Raw genomic sequence first — 25,539 nt, forward strand, 5'->3', positions numbered from 1 at the left:
CTCTCCTTCTTGGTCAAAAAGCCCTTACACAGGGCTAACACAGTGTGTTGGGTCATTGTCCTGTTGACAAATAAATGATAGTCCCACTAAGTGCAAACCAGATGGGATGGCGTATTGTTGCAGAATGTTGTGGTAGCCATGCTGGTTAAGTGTGCCTTGAATTCTAAAGAAGTCACTGGCAAAGCACCCCCACACCATCACACCTTCTCCTCCATTCTTCATGGTGGGAACCACCCATACAGAGATCATCCATTCACCTACTCTGCATCTCACAAAGACAAGGTGGTTGGAAACAAAAATCTCACATTTGGACTCATCAGACCAAAGGACAGATTTGCACTGGTCTAATGTCCATTGCTCGTGTTTCTTGGCCAAAGCAAGTCTCTTCTTCTTATTGGTGTCCTTTAGTACTGGTTTCTTTGCAGCAATTTGACCATGAAGGCCTGATTCACACAGTCTCCTCTGAACAGTTGATGTTGAAATGTGTCTGTTATTTATTTGGGCTGCAATTTCTGAGGCTGGTAACTCTAATGAACTTATCCTCTGCAGCAGAGGTAACTTTGGGTCTTCCTTTCCTGTGGCAGTCCTCATGAGAGCCAGCTTCATCATATCGCTTGATGGTTTTTGCAACTGCACTTGAAGAAACTTTCATTTACATTTAAGTCATTTAGCAGACGCTCTTATCCAGAGCGACTTACAAATTGGAAAGTTCATACATATTCATCCTGGTCCCCCCGTGGGAATTGAACCCACAACCCTGGCGTTGCAAGCGCCATGCTCTACCAACTGAGCCACACGGGACCTTTCAAAGTTCTTGAAATTTTCCAGATTGACAGACCTTCATGTCTTAAAGTAATGATTGACTGTTGTTTCTCTTTGCTTATTTGAGCTGTTCTTGCCATAATATGGACTTGGTCTTTTACCAAATAGGGCTATCTTCTGTATACCACACCAACCTTGTCACAACCCAACTGATTGGCTCAAACGGATTAAAATGACCTTTTAACAAGGCACACCTGTTCATTGAAATACATTCCAGGTGACTACCTCATGAAGCTGGTTGAGAGAATGCCAAGATTGTGTAAAGCTGTCATCAAGGCAAAGGGTAGCTACTTTGAAGAATTGAAAATGTAAAATATATTTAGATAAAAAAAAAAAATGTGGTTACTACATTATTCCATATGTGTTATTTCATAGTTTTGACTTCTCTATTATTCTACAATGTAGAAAATAGTACAAATAAAGAAAAACCCTTGAATAGGAAGTCCAAGTACTGTCCAGTCATTGTCACAAAGGTCTACTTAACTTAAATGCCCCACTCGCGCCAGAAGTTCTGAACGAGAAAGTGTAGGCTATATAGAAATAATGACCCTCAAATTGAAAATCATTAAACAAAATAATGAGGATTTCTATCAGTCTAATCGAGGTGTAGATTACATCACACATTCCAGGGTTCGCCTGCATGGGATTTATCCTTTTAAATGTTAAGTCCCCTATGTAGGTGACTTTGATCAGTTCTGGTCTGGTTCCGATCACCATTTTTGTTTACAGAGCACTCTGTGAACGGCGCTATATCAATTGCTGTGCACTCCGTGACAGATGTGGTTGTCCCGCTTTGCATTCAACTCTCTGCTCTCATCGGAGATGCAGTATGTAATATCTGACACCTTATTTGCATAGGGAGCAAAACGTCACATTTTCTGGCCTATCCAGACAAAGGATTGATTTCCTTTGTAACCAATGAGGCTGTAACCTAAAAATTGGTGGCAATGGGAGACACAACCAGTTAAGTAGACCAGAACTGAACTTAATTTTTTTCAAAGGTAAACGGCCTGAGTTAACTGTCTTCATTTATCCACCATCTTTGACTGAACGTAGCAGACGTTTTTCTTTCTGGTCCTGACGAGATAAAAACTGTCTGTGAAGGTTCTCTTCTGCACTGTTGAACCAATCCAGTAAATGCGGAGTGTCGCCTTGTTAAAGGCACTGTTTTCCCAAAGTTCTGTTAACGCCGGCGAGGGCAGGTGTTCGGCAGGTGGGAGCGAAGGACTCTGTGTGCTAGCTTAGCCAGCTAGTCCTAAGGAGGACTCCTGTACACAGCAGACAGTGTCGCTAGCTATCAAACTAGTTAGTACATGGTGTCGCCCAAGCCTCCTGCCTGCTATGCTGGTGGGGACATCCGGTAGACAGTGTCCTTCGCACCCGCCTTACTGGCACGGTTTTCTCCAGTACACAGGCGGGGGCGAGTTAGCTAGCACATGCCTGCTGTGCTAGCGTGAGGCGGGAGCGACCGGTAGACCAGTGTCCTTCGCTCCCATCTGTCGGGCACTGTTTTCCTGCAGTTCTGTAAATGACGGTGAGGGCAGGCAAGAGCGAAGAACATTCAGATAATATTTTATTTCCCTTTTGACCCACATTCAAAAGTGTCACACAAGCATGAAGATGTCACGATCGGGGGTCTTTATGACGGAACCAATGGGATGCTTGAATAGGAATGACCAAATGCAGAAACGCCCTGAATTGCGTGCCCACTATTGTTGTCGCCTGCCTTCCTGCCTTTGGGACAATGACTCCCATTGTCAGGGCGGAGACATGAGCATCTCGTCAACAAAGATCCTGAAGTGGGTGGATCTGCTTAGCTCTTAACACCAGCCCAGAGAAGCTCCTAAAGACACACTTCTGTGGCATTATGTTACTGCAGAGAGTGAAACGGTCAGTGTCCCAGTCACGTCCTCTATCACCTGCACTTACACAGCAGAAAGCCTCACCAATTCAACGATGCCATCTGAGGATTTTGCTGCCGCTGCCTTCTTTCAATGGGAGCTGGAGGCCTCAAAGCAGAGGGAGGCAGTGAGGATTGAGCGAACTGAGGAAAGAGAAAATCCTCAGAGCAGCATTCTTCTGGCCGTCTGTACAGGTTCTGCCACCAACCGCTGAAACAAGGCCCCAACAGCCCTCACACACATACCGGCTTACCTTGAGCGGCAGGAAAAGATCTACTGCCTAGCCAAAGTGTTTTCCCTGTACCTGGCACAGGGCATTGGCAGGAGCCTCAATAGTCTGCCTTTCATGAGACTGGAAAGTAAAGATGGATGGTGGAGAATGGGAGTGACTCTACAGACACACAAACACACATACACAGAAATAAATAGGGTCTGAAAATCTATTTACATGATGGAAGTGGCTTGGACTCTTGTTTGTTTTGTATTTATTTCACAGGTACTGCATTCTTTACATTGCTGTAAACACATATATATATTTATATATATATATGAATGTGTGTGTGTGTGTGTGTATATATATATATATATATATATATATATATATATATGTATATGTGTATATATTATTGTTCATGGCTATTTTGTGTAAATTTTGCACAAAGACCAACATTTTATTCTAATCGTGGTGAACATGTCCTGTATTATAAACCAATTTCTATAGTTAGTGTGTGAATAAGTTTGTTGTACAAAGGATTGTGCTCCAACACTATCATAAATACGGCTTTGATTTCATTAAAGTAAACCTCAACATAAAGCAATCTTCTCTTGTTTAAAAAAAAAATATTGTCTTTATATGCATCACAATGGCAAATGCAACATTCTCCAAATGCAAGATGTCCTCCAGCGATGTCTGAACTTTTACTTTTGAAAAGCAATATCACAACTAGAAAGAGTAAAAAATAAACATTTGACAAAATAGTGTTTTTTAGACACAAATTTTAGGCATTGAAGGTGTTGGTCTGATGGGAATTTGTGATGTCATCTTACTTGAGGAACAACAGAAGAACAACGGAGAACAAAAGGGGAAAGCCCCTACTTGTGCCATGTCATGATTTACCTGGACCACCTATGGAGATGTGCCTCTTGTTAAGTCAATCAGGTGTTACATCAGGTGAAATGGAGACAAGTGCCATTTTAAGAAAATAAAAAGCAATGTATTTACATTCACATATAAAACAACTATCTAGGTTTGTTGCATGAAGAAATTAATACTGTAAATAGGTGTTGATCATGAAGCATGTCACTGCCGAGGTAGAATATTGAAAGTGGAACATTCCAATTTATGCGTTTATTTTAAGATTTGTTTTACTTTACATCTCACAGGATATAGTTTCCTTGCTCTGAAGGGGCTCTCAGTTAATTACAGTGGGTCCCCTGCTCTCCTTCTAAAACTAGTTAATCCCAGTGGGTCCCCTCCTCTCCTGTAAAACTATTTGATCCGAGGGAATAAACGTTATTATAATAAAGAATTGAAGACAAAGATATTCCATAAACTGATTAAACTTGATCAAAACATGTAATGTAATTATTGTTTTAAGTACAGTGTACCAACTTCTGAGGGAATAAACTCTCTTATGTTTATTTTAATAAACAGAGTAACATTTTATCATATGATTCATGTTTTAAGTACAGTGTAACAAGTATTGTAAATACTTACGTGTCCCTAGGTGGGATCGAACCATGTCTCAAAAAATGGCAGAAACGGTCAAATAAGGTCACCAAAATCATGCTACATGCTGCATACACGACTGGCCCTTGCAGGCTAACCCTGTAAAACAACACATTTCACTACACCTATCTGATGTGATTTTTTTGTTGTTGTAATTTAACTTTTAAAATTACCTTTTATATGTGGCATAAACACATCCAGTCACATGTTAATCTGATTAGGCTAATTCAAAAGTCTCCTGTAGGCATGTGCACATTCATCCAAAATACAATTCCAGCATCCTCAAAATGGCTTGACATTTACCAGGTTTCCATCCAACCTTTTTATGAAACTAAAGTACATGTCGCATAAAAGCATGCAGTTTATTAGGCTACAGACTTAACCGCAAAATTTATTTTGATGTGCACTACGTATTTACACACAGACTGTTATCCTCAACAAGTACATTTGATGGAAAAACAACTCTGATGAGAAAATGCCCATATTGTTTTTATGCAGATTTGAGAATATTCACATGAAAATCTGTCGCCAATAGGATGGAAACCTGGCTATAGACATACCCCCAAGACCCCCCCCCCATACTCGAGGTCGAGCATTTTAAGCAGCTAGGCTGGCTATTTGTGAAAAAAAAGATATTCAACTTGTTCTGGTCCACAGAATTATCATGGACTCAGCTCCCAGGTACCTACAGTATCCAACTATTTTTCATTCGTTAGAAATGTCCATCAGCGTAATACCAGCGCCAGAGACTTAAATATAAGAGTCTATCTGGTAAGATTTTTTTTTTATATACCCCGCTGTTGAGTGGAACAAACTACCACAGAAACTTAAAGCCATACCAACCATAACCACTTCTTAAAATAATGTCAAAAGCTGGTTAATGTGTGAACAGTACAACCTTTTTCGTCTGTATCTCTAAAATGTGTCTGTATCTATGTAATTATATATATCAGTGCATTCTTAGAAAAAAGGGTTACAAAAGGGTTCTGTGGCTGTCCCCATAAGAGAACCCTTTTTGGTTCCATATAGAACCCTTTTTGGTTCCATGTAGAACCCTCTGTGGAAAGGTGGTTCTACCTAGAACCAAAATGGGTTATTTGAAGGGCTCTCCTATGGGGACAGCCAAATAACTTTTTTTTCTAAGAGTGTGCCTTCAGAAAGTATTCATACCCCTGGATGAATAAGTATTCCACCTTTTGTTTGTGTTACAGTTTGAATTCAAAATTGATTAAATATGTTTTTTCTCAACCATCTATACACAATACCTCACAATGAGAGTGAAAACATGTTTTTAGACATTTGAGCAGCTTCAACGGTAAACTTCCTTGACCCCAATGACGTGGATGTCGATTAAGGCAGCCTGATTCAGAGGGGTTGGGTTAAATGCGGAAGACACATTTCAGTTGAATGCATTCAGTTGTACAACTGACTAGTTGTCCCCCTTTCACTTTCCTTTAGAAAAATAAAGTAGAATATTACAGGCAGAGGCATATCACGTTATCCACTTAGCCTACCACAGAGATGAGAGATGAATCAGAATTATACAACAAGTATATGCATGCATTTCATGATCAGTAAACATCAATTGATCATGTCCTTTCAGATATGTGAGGGTAGCCAACTATTTGGCATGTAGCCAGCTAGCTAGCTAAGCAGACAACATGTCATTTAGCTGCTTCATCAGAGATTAGGCTTTTGGAAAGAGCTTGACATTCACAAGTTCTCATTCTAGTAAAGTTGTCACTCGGACTACTGTCATCACCACTATAGATGGCAAGCAAATCAAACAATATTTGGATATAGCCATCTAGTTTATTCCCTGGAAGTTAGTTTGTTAATTGGCCATATTGACGTATTATTAGCTAGCTAGCTAGCCAATTTGAGAGAGGCAGCTATAACTCATAAGGAAGACATCCCGTACAGAGCACCTAGATGTCCCATTGAAAGACTGAGGCGTCTCCGGGAGAGAGTGATATGTATCGCTCAGCTTTGACTGCTAGGGGAGCCATCGAATAGATGTTTAGCAGGATGTCCCGTTGAAAGAGCGAGAAGTCTCGGAGAGAGAGGGATGTGTACTTTTGTGAATGCAAGGACGTCTCCACCAGGGAAAGCTACTGCACAGATACAGTGCATTCGGAAAGTATTCAGACCCCTTCCCTTTTTCCACATTTTGTTACGTTACAGCCTTATTCTAAAATTGATGCAATAATTTTTTCCCCTCATCAATCTACACATAATGTCAAAGCAAAAACAGATTTTTAGACATGTTTGCTAATTTACATAAGTATTCAGACCCTTTGCTTTGAGACTCGAAATAGATCTCAGGGGCATCCTGTTTCTATTGATCATACTTTAGATTTTTCTACAAATTGAATGGAGTCCACCTGTGGTAAATTCAATTGATTGGACATAATTTGGAAAGAAACACACCTGTCTATATAAGGTCCCACAGTTGACAGTGCACGTCAGAGCAAAAACCAAGCCACGAGGTCGAAGGAATTGTCCGTAGAGCCCCGAGACAGGATTGTGTCGAGGCACAGATCTGGGAAAGGGTACCAAAACATTTCTGCAGCATTGAAGGTCCCCAAGAACACCGTGGCCTCCATCATTCTTAAAATGAAGAAGTTTGGAACCACCAAGACTCTTCCTAGAGCTGGCCAAACTGAGCAATAGGGGGATAAGGATCTTTGTTAGGGAGGTGTCCAAGATCTCGATGGTCACTCTGACAGAGCTCCAGAGTTGCTCTGCGGAGATGGGAGAACCTTCCAGAAGGACAAGCATCGCTGCAGCACTCCACGAATCAGGCCTTTATGGTAGAGTGGCCAGACAGAAGCCCCTTCTCAGTAAAAGGCACATGACAGCCGGCTTGGAGTTTGCCAAAAGGCACCTAAAGGACTCTCAGACCATGAGAAACAAGATTCTCTGGTCTAATGAAACCACGGTTGAACTCTTTGGCCTGAATGCCAAGCGTCACGCCAGGAGGAAACCTGGCACCATCCCTATGGTGAAGCATGGGTGACAGCATCACGTTGTGGGGATGTTTTTCAGTGGCAGGGACTGGGAGACTAGTCAGAATTGAGGGAAAGATTAACGACGCAAAGTACAGAGAGATCTTTGATGAAAACCTGCTCCAGAGAGCTCAGGACCTCAGACTGGGGCGAAGGTTCACCTTCCAACAAGACAACAGTCCTAAGCACACAGCCAAGACAATGCAGGAGTGGCTCTGAATGTCATTGAGTGGCCCAGCCAGAGCCCAGACTTGAACGCGATTAAACACATCTCTGGAGAGACCTGAAAATAGCTGTGCAGCAATACTCCCCATCCAACCTGTCTGCAGAGAAAAATGGGAGAAACTCCTTGAAATAGCCTTGATTTGTTCGTCAAAAGAGAGATCAAGGTCCAGAGTAATGCCGAGGTCCTTCACAGTTTTATTTGAGATGACTGTACAACCATCAAGATTAATTGTCATCTAACAGAAGATCTCTTTGCTTCTTGGGACCTAGAACTAGCATCTTTGTTTTGTCTGAGTTTAAAAGTAAAACATTTGCCTACATCCACTTCCTTGTCTGAAACACAGGGTAGGCAATTTTGGGGCTTCACCATGTTCCATCGAAATGTACAGCTGTGTATTGTCCGCATAGCAGTGAAAGTTAACATTATGCTTCCGAATGACATCACCAAGAGGTAAAATATATAGTGAAAACAATAGTGGTCCTAAAACAGAACATTGAGGAACACAGAAACGTACAATTGATTTGTCAGAGGACAAACCATCCACAGAGACAAACTGATATCTTTCCCGACAGATAAGATCTAAATCAGGCCAGAACTTGTCCATGTAGACCAATTAGGGTTTCAATCTCTCCAAAAGAATGTGGTGATCGATGGTGTCAAAAGCAGCACTAAGGTCTAGGAGCACGAGGACAGATGCAGAGCCTTGGTCTGACACCATTAAAAGGTCATTTACCACCTCCACGAGTGCAGTCTCAGTGCTATGATGGGGTCTAAAACCAAACTGAAGCGTTTCGTATACATTGTTCCTATTTAGGAAGGCGGTGAGTTGCTACGCAACAGCCTTTTCTACATTTTTTGAGAGGAATTGGAGATTCGATATCGGCCAATATTTTTGTATTTTTCAAGAGAGGCTTTATTACTGCCATTTTTAGTGAGTTTGGTACACATCCGGTGGATAGGGAGCCGTTTATTATGTTCAACATAGGAGGGCCAAGCACAGGAAGCAGCTCTTTCAGTAGTTTAGTTGGAATATGGTCCAGTATGCAGCTTGAAGGTTTAGAGGCCATGATTATTTTCATGAATGTGTCAAGTGATATAGGATGATAATCGAGCAGTAGTAGGATGATAATCGAGCAGTAGTGAGGGCTCTTCGGTATTGCACAGAACTGTCTTTTCAAGCTAGTCGGAAGACTTACAGTTTGGTGTGGCGCCATTTCCATTCCAATTATCTGGAAGCTTGCTTCAGGGCTCGGGTATTATCTGTATACCAGGGAGCTAGTTTCTTATGACAAATGTTTTCTTTTTTTTAGGGGTGCGACTGCATCTTGGGTATTACACAAGGTTACATTTAGTTCCTCAGTTAGGTGGTTAACCAATGTTTGTACTCTGACGTCCTTGGGTAGGTAGAGGGAGGCTGGAAGATTATTTAGGAGTCTTTGGGTTGTCCGAGAATTTATAGCACGACTTTTTATGATTCTTGGTTCGGTCTAAGCAGATTATTTGTTTGCGATTGCAAACGTAATAAAGTCACAACTGGCCTCATGGTGAAAATTCTGTGTGGTTTCCTTCCTCTCCGGAAACTGAGTTAGGAAGGCCACCTGTGTCTTTGTAGTGGCTGGGTGTATTTACAGTATATACACCATCAAAAGTGTAATTAATAACTTCACCATGCTTAAAGGGATATTCAAAGTCAGCTTTTTTTTATGACATTTTTTATTTTTACCCAATAGGTGCCCTTCTTTTCAAGGTATTGGAAAACCTCCCTGGACTTTGTTGTTGAAACTGTTTTAAATATACTGCTTGACTGAGGGACCTTACAGATAATTCTATGTGTGTGGTACAGAGATAGGTAGTCATTTAAAAATAGTGTTAAACACTATTATTGTACACAGAGTGAGTATATGCAATTTATGGGACTTGTTAAGTCCATTTTTACTCCTGAACTTATTTAAGCTTGTCATAACAAAGGGGTTGAATACTTAAGTCATTTTGGCTTTGCATTTGTTATTAATTTGTGAAAAAAAGAATTCAACTTTGACATTATCGGGTATTGGTGTAGGCAGCGACAAAAAAATCCATAATCCATTTTCAATTCAGACTGGTGTGAATACTTTCTGAAGGCACTGTAGTTCACTTTTATATCACACAGTTGTTGTCAATAGTTTTAGCAGAGCTGGGCTCTCCTTGTCCCCCGGCAGGTAAACCAAACGCTCTGCACCTTACTGTGACGTTTTATTGATAAAGACCTAAAAGACACATCCCAACATTCAAGCAAAGACATTTACCTGAATTTGCTGTGGTGCACAGGGGCAATAGGAGAACTGTTTTTCTGTGGAATTGCTCATCAGAATCAGCCAGTTTAACATCATGCCATAGCTTGCTGGACCGATCAAAAGTTTGACTGTAATACACACAGGTGTAAGTTGCAGTGGCTAGCTCAACATAAGCATGATGTGCTTTTTCCTACCACAGAGAGATGTGAGAGTTTGCCGTTGGTTGGCTTTAAAGAAGAGAAGAAGAGTCATCAGACTTCCTTTTAAAGCATATATGTGTGATTATAATACATGGGTTAAACTGTTATGAGCTGGAACATTGGACTTATTGCTTATATTTTAAACTGGTTCTACAATCCTAAAGTAGCTAATTATAAACAAGTATACTCATATGAAATACTGAGTATGGAAAATGAGTTAAGCCATGCTTATAAGGACACACATTTCAGTTGACCTTCACCTCTACATTTTAGAGTGTTGAATAGTCCTTTACACTTTATTATTTGGAAATTGTGAGATTTTCCACCAATGGACATAATTTTAACTTCAGGACTCCTTACTGGAATGTTTCTTTCTAAGTGGAATGTAGAGTAGTGAGTGATAAACTACTATAAACATATATTATTCACAGATAATGAAAACATAATAAACACAGGTTCTACCATGTAAACATTAAGTAATTTAATAATAGGAAGTACTTAATGAAACTTAACACACCAAAGACTACTTGAAATATAAAACAATGCAATTTATTCCACATAACAGTAAGTCTATCCTAGAAAAGCACTTTGTATAAAGTTAAGTGTATAAATATTTACAAACATTTATATACATCTATGCATCCTTCTGTCCTCCTTTCCACAAAGTACAGTAATCACAGATGGTGAACAATGAAGGCAACATGTCCTTGACTCAACAGGAGTTAGTTGTCTGTCCTCAGTCGAAGGCCAGTGTCTCTGGCTCTCCAGTGGTGGAGCGAGGAGCTGACAGAGTGTCTGACTTCTGACCCTCCGCTAAGGCTTTGAAATGCTGAAACAAGGAGATGTTTTTTAGTAAGGGAGGACTAAACATTATCATTGAAAAATAGCTAAATAAGTTACATTACTATGGACATTACACCAAATTGTGCTATTTATAGTTTGTGTATGGTGCTGTTCTGCAAAATTGCCTTTATAACCATTTTGTCAGAATAAAACTATTGAAAGAACATGACAATCACAGCAAGGATGGTGACAATGTCATCCCGATGGTCCCTACCCAACTGAAAGTTAGGCGAGTAAATACTGTGGTACCTGTGAGTTTTTGAACTCGGAGTAAAGAGTGAACAGCACATGGAGTGAGTGAATCCGGCTCTTGTAGATGGGGATGTCGAGGATGCCTTTGAGAGTGGAAAAAACAAGGGTTGTATTCAGTAAGGCACAACAACAAAAAATGAAATTGGCATTTCAGTCCAGATTGTCCCACCCCGTGTTATCCAAATGTGTTACACAAGCAGACAGACGTTGTTGAATGCATTGTGTGCAGAGAATTTGAAAAACTCACCACATATGACCTCAATGTACTCGGTCAGATCACAATTGATATCGGCCGTTGGTAGGCTAACCTAGGAAAAGGCGAGAAAGGGTTGAGGTAGAGGAGAAAACAGAAAACAGTTTTGACAATGTTTGGCCTTTTGCATTCTGTGCAAAGGGAAGGGAACACAGCAACTCATGAAGGACAGCAGAAGTTGATAAGAAAGCTTTGTTGTTAGACTGCTGCACTATATACATAGCCATTGAACGCTGGTCACAATAATAAAATGTTAACACTGATTTACCCACTTCATATGTATATACTGTATTCTAGTCAACGCTCATCCTATATAACTACTGCTGTACACACCTTTATTTTCATATACTGTCTATACACACCATCATATACACTGTGTGTACAAAACATTAGGAACACCTGCACTTTCCATGACAGACTGACCAGGTGAATCCGGGTGGAAGCTATGATCCCTTATTGATGTCACTTGTTAAATCCACTTCAAATCAGTGTAGATGAAGAGGAGGAGACAGGTTAAAGAAGGAATTTTAAGTCGAGAGACACTTGAGGCATGGATTGTGTATGTGTGTTCAGAGGTTGAATGGGTAAGACAAAATATTTAAGTGACTTTGAACGTGGTATGGTAGTAGGTGCCAGGAACACCGGTTTGAGTGTGTCAAGAACTGCAACGCTGCTGGGTTTTTCATGCTCAACAGTTTCCCATGTTCATCAAGAATGGTCCACCTCCCAAAGGACATCCAGACAACTTGACACAACTGTGGGAAGCATTGGAGTCAACATGGACCAGCATCCATGTGGAAAGCTTTAGACACCTTGCCGAGTCCATGGCTGTTCTAAGGTCAAAGGGGGGTGCAACTCAATATTAGGAAGGTGTTCCTAATGTTTTGTACACTCAGTGTACATATATACTGAACAAAAATAAACGCAACATGTAGTGTTGGTTTCATGAGCCGAAATAAAAGATCCCAGAAATGTTCCATACGTACAAAAAGCTTATTTCTCTCAAATTTTGTGCACCAATTTCTTAACATCTGTTAGTGAGCATTTCTCCTTTGCCAAGATAACCTATCCACCTGGCAGGTGTGGCATATCAAGAAGCTGATTCAACAGCATGCTCATTACACAGGTGCACCTTGTGCTGGGGACAATAAATGGCCACTCTAAAATGTGCATTTTTGTCATACAACACAATGCCACAGATGTTTTGAGGGAGCGTGCAATTAGCATGCTGACTGCAGGAATGTCCACCAGAGCGGTTGCCAAAGGATTAAATGTTCATTTCTCTACCATAATTCGCCAACAATGTCGTTTTAGAGAATTTGGCAGTACGTCCAACCGGCCTCACAACCGCAGACCACGCCAGTCCAGGACCTGCACATCTGGCTTCTTTACCTGTGGGATCGTCTAACACCAGCCACCCGAACAGCTGATGAAGCTGAGGAGTATTTCTGTCTGTAATAAAGCCCTTTTGTAGGGAAAAACTCATTCTGATTGGGTGAGCCTGGCACCCAAGTGGGTGGGACTATGCCACCCATGGCTGAAATTGTTGCATGTTGCGTTTATATTTTTGTTCAGTATACATACACACATATATATATATATATATCGATATGTATGTATGTATGTATGTATGTATGTATGTATGTATGTATGTATATATATCGATATGTATGTATGTATGTATGTATATATATATATATATATATACACACACACACACACACATACATATATATACATACATATATATATACACACTGCTCAAAAAAATAAAGGGAACACTTAAACAACACAATGTAACTCCAAGTCAATCACACTTCTGTGAAATCAAACTATCCACTTAGGAAGCAACACTGATTGACAATAAATTTCACATGCTGTTGTGCAAATGGTATAGACAAAAGGTGGAAATTATAGGCAATTAGCAAGACACCCCCAATAAAGGAGTGGTTCTGCAGGTGGTGACCACAGACCACTTCTCAGTTCCTATGCTTCCTGGCTGATGTTTTGGTCACTTTTGAATGCTGGCGGTGCTTTCACTCTAGTGGTAGCATGAGACGGAGTCTACAACCCACACAAGTGGCTCAGGTAGTGCAGCTCATCCAGGATGGCACATCAATGCGAGCTGATTGACTTGGAGTTACATTGTGTTGTTGAAGTGTTCCCTTTATTTTTTTGAGCAGTGTATATATATATATACACACACATACATACATATATATATATACACACATACATACATACATACATACATACATACATACATACATACATACATACATACATACATACATACATACATACCATACACACACATATATATAATTTTTTATTTAATTAAGCAAGTCAGTTAAGAACAAATTCTTATTTTCAATGACGGCCTACCAGGGAACAGTGGGTTAACTGCCTTGTTCAGGGGCAGAACGATAGCTTTTTACCTTGCCAGCTCGGGGATTCGAGCTGGCAAGGTAACACTCTGGTCCAACACTCTAACCACTAGACTACCTGCCACCCCTATATTCCGGACTCTGATATTGCTTGTTCTGATTTCGTAATTTCCTTATTTTTATTTTTTGGATTTGTGTGTATTGTTTTGTATTGTTCGGTAATACTGCACTGTTGGCGCTAGAAACATAAGCATTCCACTGCACCTGCGATAACATCTGCAAAATATGTGTACGCGACCAATAAAATCAAATCTGAGTATTCAATGTGGGTTATGAAAATGAACCGTGGCCACAATGTGTCCAATTAAGGCTGCAATTAGACAAGTCAACGCTGAACAGGAAATGACAGACAGGAAGTAGCTAGCTAGCAGGTCAAAATGCTTGCTGTTTAAAATATCCATTGTTCCATAGATAGACGAGCAGGTTCAGTTCAGGTTTGGTGACTAACCTTTCCCAGCAGCTCTTCAAATTCAGGTGGCCACTCCTGCATTAGAGTATCAATGTCTGGCATGGACCTGGAAAAATAGAATACACCCATCTTTTCATGCATATGAGTGGATACATTCCAAAGTCCATACTAGCACACCACATGCATACATTCCTTCCTTCCTTCTTAGTAGTATGCACAGAGTTTGGCACAGAGCCAGTGTCTATTCACGTTCACATAAATCACAGAACTGACTTAGAATCAGATAATGGTCAGAGTCTGACAATATCAATACCAGTTCTAGCCGGTCCCAGATCTGTTTGTGCTGTATAGCCAATTCTTATGGTCATTGTCATACCAAACATTTGTTTTGGAGTTGGCTATACAGCACAAACAGATCTGGGACCAGGCTAGGGCAGCACCAGTACTGTGAGATAAAGTAAACATTTGCCTGGTGTAGTGGACGGTGGCTGGGGGTTTGGAGCGATGGAGCTCACTGATGCTCTCGATCCAATTCTCAATGGCTTTGGGGTTCTTCTCCGGGTTCTCCACACTTTTCACTTTCACCTCCTGTGCAGCGCACGGAGAGAAGGGATCAATGAATTTGCTGTGTGTGTCTGTCTGAAAGCAGTACCCATAGTTATGTGCACAGTCTGATGTAAATTGTGCCCGACTGTGGGGGATTTATAAACCGCACTGTGTTATACTTGTTGTACTTACAGCAATGTTGTGCTGCTTGCTGTTCTCAGAGAGCCACAGTGACAGGACAGTGGGGTCTGACTGCTTGGTGCAGGGCTCATCCAGGACCAACAGCCCCAGGTTATCTGCTTTGCCATCGGGACGTGGGACCTGAGGTTACAATGGAACAAAGTCATTGACAGTAGCCCAGCTCGGAGAACTTATTATTACATTCCACCTTCCTCCCTGTATCTTTTGATGTAACCACTGATCATTACATGATTGGATTAGAAAACAAATTTTACACAAAATTGGACATTTCACCAATGTGATTCCATCAAGCAGGGAAGGAAAGAATTGGCACCATAAAATAAATGTGAAGCTAAGAGAAAATGTGTTTGCTTGGTAATGCTCACTTTAAGGAAGGCATCAATGTCTCCCACTGCTGGGATGAAGTCGGGTATAAAGGGTTTAAGCTTGTGGTCTAGTTCAATGGTCTGAGGAGTATACCTGCAGATTCACAAACAATGTTACTAAAAAATATATATATATAATAATTCAGAGGAATTGTGGCTTGGAGCAAGGGCTGTTTTTCACCCTGTGTAGAAATGTCAATAAGTGGCATATTCAGCTTAGTCAGCTGTAAATAAACACACACAGCTTTGTAGCTGAGCTGCAGGCGCCACTCACCGGGTAATGTACTGAAACAGCTCTTTGATCTCTGCAGTGACAGGAAGGTGGTCGTAGTCTGCCGGGTCATATGCCCTGCAAAGAAAAGCATCAGATTTGGGATGTTCGACTGTTTACATTTAAAATTAACTATAGTGCTGTGAAAAAGTACTTGTCCCCTTTCTGATTTTCTCTATTTTTGCATATTTTTTAACTGAATGTTATCAGATCTTCAACCAAAACCTAATATTAGATCAAGGGAACCTGAGTGAACAAATAACACAAAATGTTGATACTTATTTCAATTATTTAATGAACAACATTATTCAAAACCCAATGTCCCTGTGTGAAAAAGTAACTGTCACCTTTAACTGCAATGACCGCAACCAAACGCTTCCTGTAGTTGTTGATTGGTCTCTCACATCACTGAAGGAATTTTGTCCCCCTTTTCCATGCAGAAATGCTTTAACTCATCGACATTAGTTGGTTTTCGAGAATTAACTGCATGTTTCAGGTCCTACCACAACATCTCAATCAGGTTTAGGTCTGGACTTTGACTAAGCCATTCGTAAACAATTTTTTAGGTGCTTTTCAGCCATTCTGATGTAGACTTGCTTGTGTGTTTTAGATTATTATCTTTCTGCATGACCCAGTTGTGCTTCAGCTCACAGACAGATGGCCTTTCATTCTCCTGTAGAATTCTCTGATACAGAGCAGAATTATGGTTCCTTCAATGATGGCAAGTTATCCAGGTCCTGAGGCAGCAAAACATACCCAAACCGTCACACTACCACCATCGCTGAACAGTTGGTATGAGGTTCTTACTGTGGAATGCAGTGTTTGGTGCCTTAGGACCTGGAGCACTTGCCATCATTGAAGGAACTATGGATACTGCCCTCTATTAGTACGTTTACATGCACACAAATAATTCGATTTTAAATGGATTATGGCATTAAGCCGAATACGGGATTAGTCATGTAAACACCTCATTCTGCTTATCTAAAATCAGTATACGGTCATAATCGAAGTAAGCATACGCTGATTAAAACAACAGGTTTTCTGAGCAATCTTTCAAATTATCAGGACATGTTAACGCCTTAAATTAGAATTACAGTGGTGTATTAGATCTGTGCACGTGCTAGCACTAGCAGCTCAAGCTTCCGTTTTTGCGGTAGTCAAATTCGTTTTGGAAAAACTAAAAGTATGCATCTCAGAATCAAATAGGCATCCCAACAATAACATGGTCGCTGTGGTAGAACGTTTATTTTGATTGCCGATTTTCTGCAAGGTAGACTGATTTCAGATATTCTTCTTGCAAAGCATGTAAACGTTTTAAAACAAACTATTATATTAAATCGGACTATTCACAATAATCGCATTATTGTGTGCATGTAGCAGTCAGGCCATCCGTTCGTGAGCTGAAGTTGATGCGCAGATGGTTCATGCAGCAAGACAATGATCCAAAACACAAACAAGTCTAGTGCAGACCCATCACACCTTTTTGCCCACATCAGAATGTTTGAAACAAAGAATGGCTGCAACAAATGTAAAGTTTTGGAATGGCCTAGTCAAAATCCAGACCTAAACCCGATTTAGATGTTGTGGCGGGACCTGAAACAAGCAGTTCATGCTCCAAATCCCACAAATGTCCCTAAGTTAAAGCAGTTATGCATAGAAAAGTGGGATAGAATTCCTTCAAAGCGATGTGACACTGAAAAACAACTACAGGAAGCGTTTGGATACTGTCATTGCAGATAAAAGGTGGCACAACCAGTTATTGAGTGTTAGGGGGCAATTATTTTTTCACACAGGGGCATTAGGTGTTGCATAACTTTGTTTATTAAATAAATGAAATAAGTATGACAAATGATGTTATATTTATTCACTCTGTTTCCCTTGATCTAATTTTAGGTTTAGGTTGAAGAACTGATAACATTCAGTGTCAAAAATATACAAAAATAGAAACAAATCCTTAAGGGGGCAGATACTTTTACACAGCACAGTAAGTGTGTATGGATGAAACAATCTTTCTGTGATAAATGTTGAACACAGGACTGAGGGAGTTTTTCAGGATAAAAAATAATAATCACGGAATGGAACAAAGCAATGGCATAATCCTAGAGGAAATCCTGGTTCAGTCTGATTTCCACCAGACACTGAGATTCACCAGACACTGAGATTCACCTTTCAGCAGGACAATAACCTAAAACACAAGGCCAAATCTACAATGGAGTTGCTCACCAAGAAGACAGTGAATGTTCCTGAGTGGCCGAGTTACAGTTTTGACTTAAATCTACGGGAAGACCTGAAAATGGTTGTCTAACAATGATCAACAACCAATATGACAGAGCTTGAAGAACTTTGAAAATAATAAAAAATGGGCAAATATTGCACAAACCAGGTGTGGAAAGCTCTTAAGAGACCTACCCAGAAAGACTCACAGCTGTAATCGCTGCCAAAGTTGCTTCTATAAAGTATTGACTCAGGGGTGTAAATACTTATGTAAATTAGATATTTCTCTATTTAATTTTCAATACATTGCAACAATTTCTAAAAACATGTTCTCACTTTGTCATTATGCGGCATTGTGTGTAAATGGGTGAGAAAAACAAATCTATTTAATCCATTTTTAATTCAGGCTGTAACACAACAAAATGTGGAATAAGTCAAGGGGTATGAATACTTTCTGAAGACACTGTAGCTGCATAAAGCATTTTGTAAAGTTATCCTCCATTCAGATTTGTTCCTATTAGAAAATATGACTTTTCCCTGCACCTGGCCTCAATAGAACTGCCTCTTATTCAATTCTAAAACTGACCTGCACGTATAGCTCGGATCATCTTCTGTTATCTTCTCCCTATCGAGATACTTAACCATCTCTGGCCCTGGCTGTCTGCTCACAAAATGTACATGGTTATTATTATGAGCATATAGGACCTTCATGTAACAACTCAAAGACCTCTCTCCTCACCTCCTTCTTAACCCGCATAGGAGGAGAAGATCCAAAGTCCCTCCAATCGGACCTTCTCCTCCAATGTGTTTTAAGATACTCAACTATCTCTGACTCTGGCTGCCTGCTCACAAAATGAACACAGTTATGATGAGCATATAGGACCTTCATTTGACAACTCAAAGATGTTCATGCCAAGTTTGAAGCCCTAAACCCTGGCATCAAAACATTTTGTGGGTCCGTCTAATTTGGATCCAATGAGCTGAGGGTTTAAAACACTATTTGTGTCCAACTTACTAAGAGGTGATATGATGGTATGATGGTGTGTGTGAAAAAATATATATATATAGTTGATCAACATTTTAAGGTAAACATTCTGATCTGTCGCATGAGCCTCATTGCTTTTTAACGTTTTCTGCATGTAGCCTAAAGGCCTACTGGTTGTATGAATTTGGGATATACCATCCCACAACTGTCCCAGAGTCTTTTTGGAATAGGCTATTTCATTCTCGCACAGAACAACAAACTTTTCTACTATGGGGGGATAGTAGATTGACATAGGCTAGTGATTTTACTGTTCGTTACTCACCTTGATGGCTGAGGAAAAGTAAATGTGGACAGTTATTCTAACATAAGCGGCACTTGAGTTTCGAGTTTGGGGAAGCTATTCGTACCCTAAAAATGCACCTTTATAATAAACCATTCCATGCATCCTCGCATTTGCAGACTTTCTATTATAACTCAATCTCTGTTCGCAAAAAAGACTGTTCAATGCAGCACATAGTGGTGTAGAGTTGGCCTAGGCTATTTCACAGGGAAATGTTGGCCTTTCATAAACACATTTCATGCAATTCTACTACATTTTCTATGACTGGAGACATTAGCAGAATCTTTTTTAATACGACAAAAATTCAGTGGTGGAAAAAGTACCCAATTGTCATACTTCAGTAAAAGTAAAGATACATAAACAGAAAATGACTGAAGTGAAAGTCACCCAGTAAAATACTACTAGAGTAAAAGTCTAAAAGTATTTCGTTTTAAATATACCTAAGTATATTTTTGCAATTACATTTACTTTTGATACTTAAGTATCAAAAGTAAAAATAATTTAAAATTACTTCTATTCGGCAATCCAAAACATTTGTTTAAATGTTGATTTACTGATAGTCAAGGGCACACTCCAACATTAAGACATAATTGACAAATGAAGCATGTATTTAGTGAGTTCGCCAAATCAGAGGTAGTAGCGATGGCCAGGGATGTCCTGTTAAGCATTCAAAATGTAATGACTACTTTTGGGTGTCAGGGAAAATGTATTGAGTAAAAAGTACATTATTTTCCTTAGGAATGTAGTGGAGTAAAAGTAAAAGTTATCCCAAAAAACTACTTTAAGTATTTTACACCACTGCAAAAATTACAGGGTAGCCTACTCTGGGCCTACGTAAAGGGGAGAAACAAATACAATGACATCCATCTAACCTGGAGGAAGAAAAATTATTGTCCAAAAAAACACGAAAGTGGCACTGAATGATAAAGACAGTGAATATCCACACTCACCGTGGATATGGCCGGTGTTCTCCGCTGGTGCCAATAAGATAGCCTTTCGCTCAATTAAGTTGAGAATTGTCATAATTAAAAGACAGATTGAAGTCTTTTCATTGACTTCCATTTAGGCCTACAGCAATAGCCATTTTGCTTTCCAAACTGCTTCTCTGCGATAGTTTAAAAAAATAGAAATATTGCGATATGCCCGGCTGGGTCTCTGCTTTTCACTGATAGTTGAAACTCAACAATCATTTATTTTATATTTTTATGAATTACCATAAACTAAATGTGATTTCTGGCCTTCTGAGTACCTTGGCTGGACGCCCTAATCAGGTTGCGCAACCAATGCATATGGATCTGGTAAATTTCTTAAATGCCCGGAAAATGTAAATGCTGCCAGTCAAATGTCCTGCGCCAAATTTTCCTAATGGAAACCCTGGTGTGTGTGTGTGTACAGAGTTCTGTACATAGAGCCATTTTTTGTCTAGGAGCAAATGTCACATTTGAGTGATGCGCATGCATACTCGCAACAAAAAGCTTTGTAGCAGATAGCTAGCTACAGTATACACTGATGTTGGGATCATGATAACCTTAGCAGTGAGTGACCATGAAAACACATTTGACCCAAGTTAAACAATTTAAAAGGCAATGCTACCAAATACTAATTGAGTGTATGTAAACTTCTGACCCACTGGGAATGTGATGAAAGAAATAAAAGCTGAAAAAAATCCTTCTCTCTAATATTATTCTGACATTTCACATTCTTAAAATATAGTGGCGATCCTTACTGACCTAAGACAGGGAACTTTTACTAGGATTAAATGTCAGGAATTGTGAAAAACTGAGTTTAAATGTATTTAGCTAAGGTGTATGGAAACTTCCGACTTCAACTGTGTGTGTGTGTGTGTATATGTATGTATATATAGTCTTCATTCATTCCTACTTAGATTTGTGTGTATTGGGTATATGTTGTGTAATTTGTTAGATATTACTGCACAGCATTTCTCTACACCCGCAATAACATCTGCTAATCACGTGTATGTGACCAATACAATTTCATTGATCAGCTTCTTGATATGCCACACCTGTCATGTCAGGTGGATGGATTATCTTGGCAAAGGAGAAATTATCACTAACAGGGATGTAAACAAATCTGTACGCTTTTTGTGCATATGGAACATTTCGGGGATCTTTTATTTCAGCTCATGAAACCAACACTTTATACATGTTACGTTTATATTTTTGCTCAGTATATATTATTCTTCCGGTTCTATTTGTGATCATTTACCTTGCCTCGCTGGCTTGCTAGCTTATTAGGTAAATCAATCCTCCGATGACATCTGCAATGTTGTAGTAGACGATAACCATCTGATTACTTGTTTGCTGACTTGCATGAGCTGCATCTAAAGTTGAATGTGATCATACTCACTTCCATGTAAACAAACCAGATTCTGATTCGGAACTGCGCGCAGAACTTTTCATGATGGGATCAGTATATGTGTCTATAACCTACTCAGTGTGCGCACTGAGATTTGACTGCACTCACCCTTCCGGGGCGGATCCCGGCTCACCCTCCTCTTCATCAGACTCCGTCTCATCCGAATCATCATCATCATCTTCCTCCTCCTCTTCTTCCTCATTCTCACTCAAGCCAGGCTGGCCGTTCCTTTGATCCTTCTTTTTTGGCTGTCGTTGGTAGAACACAATAGATCGTCATAAAATATCTATCTGAATGTGTTGGAATAGATACCTCTAGCTAGCTAGGTAGCTAATATACTTGGTCTGTCACCACCAGTCCAATTCATTATATATTTAAGCAGTAAGGACCGAGGGGGTGTGGTATATGGCCAATATATCACAGCTAAGGGCTGTTCTTATGTGCAACGCAGAGTACCTGGATACAGTCCTTAGCCTTGGTATATTGGCCATATACCATCAACCCCAGGGGTGCCTTATTGCTATAATAAACTGGTTACCAACATTATTAGAAGAGTAAAAATAAATGTTTTGTCATACCTGTGGTATACGGTCTGATAGCTTTCAGCCAATCAGCTTTCAGGGCTCGAACCACCCAGTTTATAGCAATTCTTATACCATGGCATTGTTGAATACTCGTTTCTGATTGGCTTGAAGGGCATTCTAGCGTATGCATCATTGTCTCTCACTCAAAGTATATAATCAGCATGGTAGAATTCAATGACTAGTTCAGTCTTACATGTTCTACAGTACCAGTCAAAAGTTGACACACCAACTCTTTCCAGGGTTTTTCTTTATTTTTACTATTTTCTACATTGTAGAATAATAGTGAAGACATCAAAACTATGACATAACACATGGAATTATTATGTAGTATACAAAAGAGTGTTAAACAAATCAAAATACATTTTATATTTGAGATTATTCAAAGTAGCCACCCTTTGCCTTGATGACAGCTTGCACACTCTTGGCATTGTCTCAATCAGCTTCATGAGGTAGTCACCTGGAATGCATTTCAAGTACACCCGTCTGGTGTTCAACCTTCCCAAGTTCTCTCACGTCACCCCGCTCCTCCGCTCTCTCCACTGGCTTCCAGTTGAAGCTCGCATCCGCTACAAGACCATGGTGCTTGCCTACGGAGCTGTGAGGGGAACGGCACCTCCCGTACCTTCAGGCTCTGATCAGGCCCTACACCCAAACAAGGGCACTGCGTTCATCCACCTCTGGCCTGCTCGCCTCCTACCTCTGAGGAAGTACAGTTCCCGCTTAGCCCAGTCAAAACTGTTCGCTGCTCTGGCACCCCAATGGTGGAACAAACTCCCTCACGACGCCAGGTCAGCGGAGTCAATCACCACCTTCCGGAGACACCTGAAACCCCACCTCTTTAAGGAATACCTAGGATAGGATAAAGTAATCCTTCTAACCCCCCCCCCCTTAAAAGAGTTAGATGCACTATTGTAAAGTGGTTGTTCCACTGGATATCATAAGGTGAATGCACCAATTTGTAAGTCGCTCTGGATAAGAGCGTCTGCTAAATGACTTAAATGTAAATGTAAGTAACCAGTATGCCTTGTTAAAAGGTAATTTGTGGAATTTCTTGCTTCCTAATGCGTTTGAGCCAATCAGTTGTGTTGTCAATCGTACTACACCGGCTCAGACGCTCGTCGGATGTGGCAGGGCTTGCAAAATATTACAGACTACAAAGGAAAGCACAATCGAGAGTTGCCCAGTGACACGAGCCTACCAGACGAGCTAAATAACTTCTATGCTCGCTTTGAGGCAAGTAACACTGAAACATGCATGAGAGCGTCAGCTGGTCCGGATGACTGTGTGATCACGCTCTCCGCAGCCGACGTGAGTAAGACCTTTAAACAGGTCAACATTCACAAGGCCGCAGGGCCAGACGGATTACCAGGATGTGTACTCTGAGCATGCGCTGACCAACTGGCAAGTGTCTTCACTGACATGTTCAACCTCTCCGTGTCCGAGTCTGTAGACCACCATAGTCCCTGTGCCCAAGAACACTAAGGTAACCTGCCTACATGACTAGAGACCCGTAGCACTCACGTCTGTAGCCATGAAATGCTTTGAAAGGCTGGTCATGGCTCACATCAACATCATTATCCCAGAAACCCTAGACCCACTCCAATTTGCATACCACACCAACAGATCCACAGATAATGCAAACTCTATTGCACTCCACACTGCCCTTTCCCACCTGGACAAAAGGAACAGCTATGTGAGAATGCTATTCATTGACTACAGCGCAGCGTTCCAACACCATAGTGCCCTCAAAGCGCATCACTAAGCTAAGGACCCTGGGACTAAACACCTCCCTCTGCAACTGGATCCTAGACTTCCTGACGGGCCGCCCCCCAGGTGGTAAGGGGAGGTAACAACAAATCAGCCACGCTGATCCTCAACACGGGGTCCCCTCAGGGGTGCGTGCTCAGTCCCCTCCTGTACTCCCAGTTCACTCATAACTGCACGGCCAGGCACAACTCCAACACCATCATTATTTTTGCTGATAACACAACAGTGGTAAGCCTGATCACCGACAACGATGAGACAGCCTATAGGGAGGAGGTTAGAGACCTGACCATGTGGTGCAAGGACAACAACCTCTCCCTCAATGTGTTCAAGACAAAGGAGATGATTGTGGACAACAGGAAAAGGCGGACCGAGCACGCCCCATTCTCATCGACGGTTTTGTAGTGGAGCAGGTTGAGAAATAATGTCACTACGTGGGAGGTCAGTTCCACTCTGCTTGCGCGTCATGGAACACACCTTTCACGTCATTCATTATTTTCCATAGAACGTATAGCCCCTTGTTGATTGTCCCATACATAATCACCTTTACATCGTCGTCAAATTCATCACTGCTGTTGTTCGCCATTTCATGCAGCGGTCTGTTCTTTTTCCTTGAGACTTGTAAAGGGGAGAAAGTTGAGATGTTAGCGATGAGGGGGTACATTCACAGCAGGGGTTGAACCAGCAGCAACCCTGTGGTTATGGTGAAAGTGCACTACCACCTGACAGTACCATAATAAAAGGTCCAGATATATTGGTTGAGGCCATAATGAACTCATATCGGGGTTAGGGTTGCTATAGGATCTAATAAATAGCATCACGCAATTTGCTTCTGAATTGCATGAATTACACTTTTAGTACCTGGTCTTCGTGGAGTCGGGGTGTACACACTAGCGATTTCCTCGTAGTCGTTCACCTCCAGGCTCTCGTCATAGGGCTGGTTAGTTATGAGCTTAGTCTGAAGATGCGACAAATCACTTAATGACTTGACAACATGCAAACTATCCGAATGTAACATTACTGTTAAGGACTGTGGTAGGCTACATGCAAACTAGCTGGGCACGTTGGGTAGCCGGATAGCTAGCTAGCCAGTTAGCTAATGTAAGTTGTGGCTTGAGTTGTTGGCAGTACATGTTGACAAGGCTACAGGAATTACATTTAAATAAACCCTGTTAGCTAGCTAACGTTAGCTAGCTAGCATTGCCATAAAAGTTGGATACATGAGCAAAACTAGCATAAAAGGAGGAATGCATGAAATACCAATTCTATACAGAATGAAGTGTGAACAATCATTTCGTGAATTTGTGAAAGATAATCTGAGTTTTTGGTTACCTTTTGTTTCTCTGCTCTATCCATGAAAGCCAGTGTACCGTCACCAAGGGATACCAAGTCTCGCGATAACACCCTTTGTTGGCTCTCTTGGAGGGGTTAGAAATGGGAAATTTCCAGCTATTATGAGTCGTCCTCCCCTCAGCAACCTCAACTGAGATGTACCATACATTGGTTAATAAAACAAACGGTCACACAATG

General features: G+C 40.8%; 1 protein-coding gene and 1 non-coding gene across 2 annotated transcripts; both read right to left on the minus strand.

Moving 5' to 3' along the window:
• Nucleotides 1-726: 726 nt before the first annotated feature.
• Nucleotides 727-803, minus strand: trnaa-ugc (transfer RNA alanine (anticodon UGC)). The gene has a single exon. It is a non-coding gene; the product is annotated as a tRNA-Ala (tRNA).
• A 9,995-nt stretch (nucleotides 804-10,798) lies between these two features.
• Nucleotides 10,799-25,436, minus strand: ift46 (intraflagellar transport 46 homolog (Chlamydomonas)). Its single transcript, XM_024013160.2, has 12 exons — nucleotides 25,342-25,436; nucleotides 24,871-24,967; nucleotides 24,554-24,627; nucleotides 21,770-21,909; nucleotides 15,750-15,824; nucleotides 15,476-15,569; nucleotides 15,102-15,230; nucleotides 14,833-14,951; nucleotides 14,403-14,469; nucleotides 11,502-11,562; nucleotides 11,252-11,337; nucleotides 10,799-10,988 (listed from the first exon to the last, which is right to left on the minus strand). The coding sequence occupies exons 1-12, from the start codon at nucleotides 25,363-25,365 to the stop codon at nucleotides 10,896-10,898; spliced, it is 1,059 nt and encodes a 352-aa protein (XP_023868928.1). The 5' UTR covers nucleotides 25,366-25,436; the 3' UTR covers nucleotides 10,799-10,895.
• Nucleotides 25,437-25,539: the final 103 nt, after the last annotated feature.

The sequence above is a fragment of the Salvelinus sp. IW2-2015 genome, linkage group LG20 (genome assembly GCF_002910315.2).
Source record: "Salvelinus sp. IW2-2015 linkage group LG20, ASM291031v2, whole genome shotgun sequence".
Classification (NCBI taxonomy): domain Eukaryota; kingdom Metazoa; phylum Chordata; class Actinopteri; order Salmoniformes; family Salmonidae; genus Salvelinus; species Salvelinus sp. IW2-2015.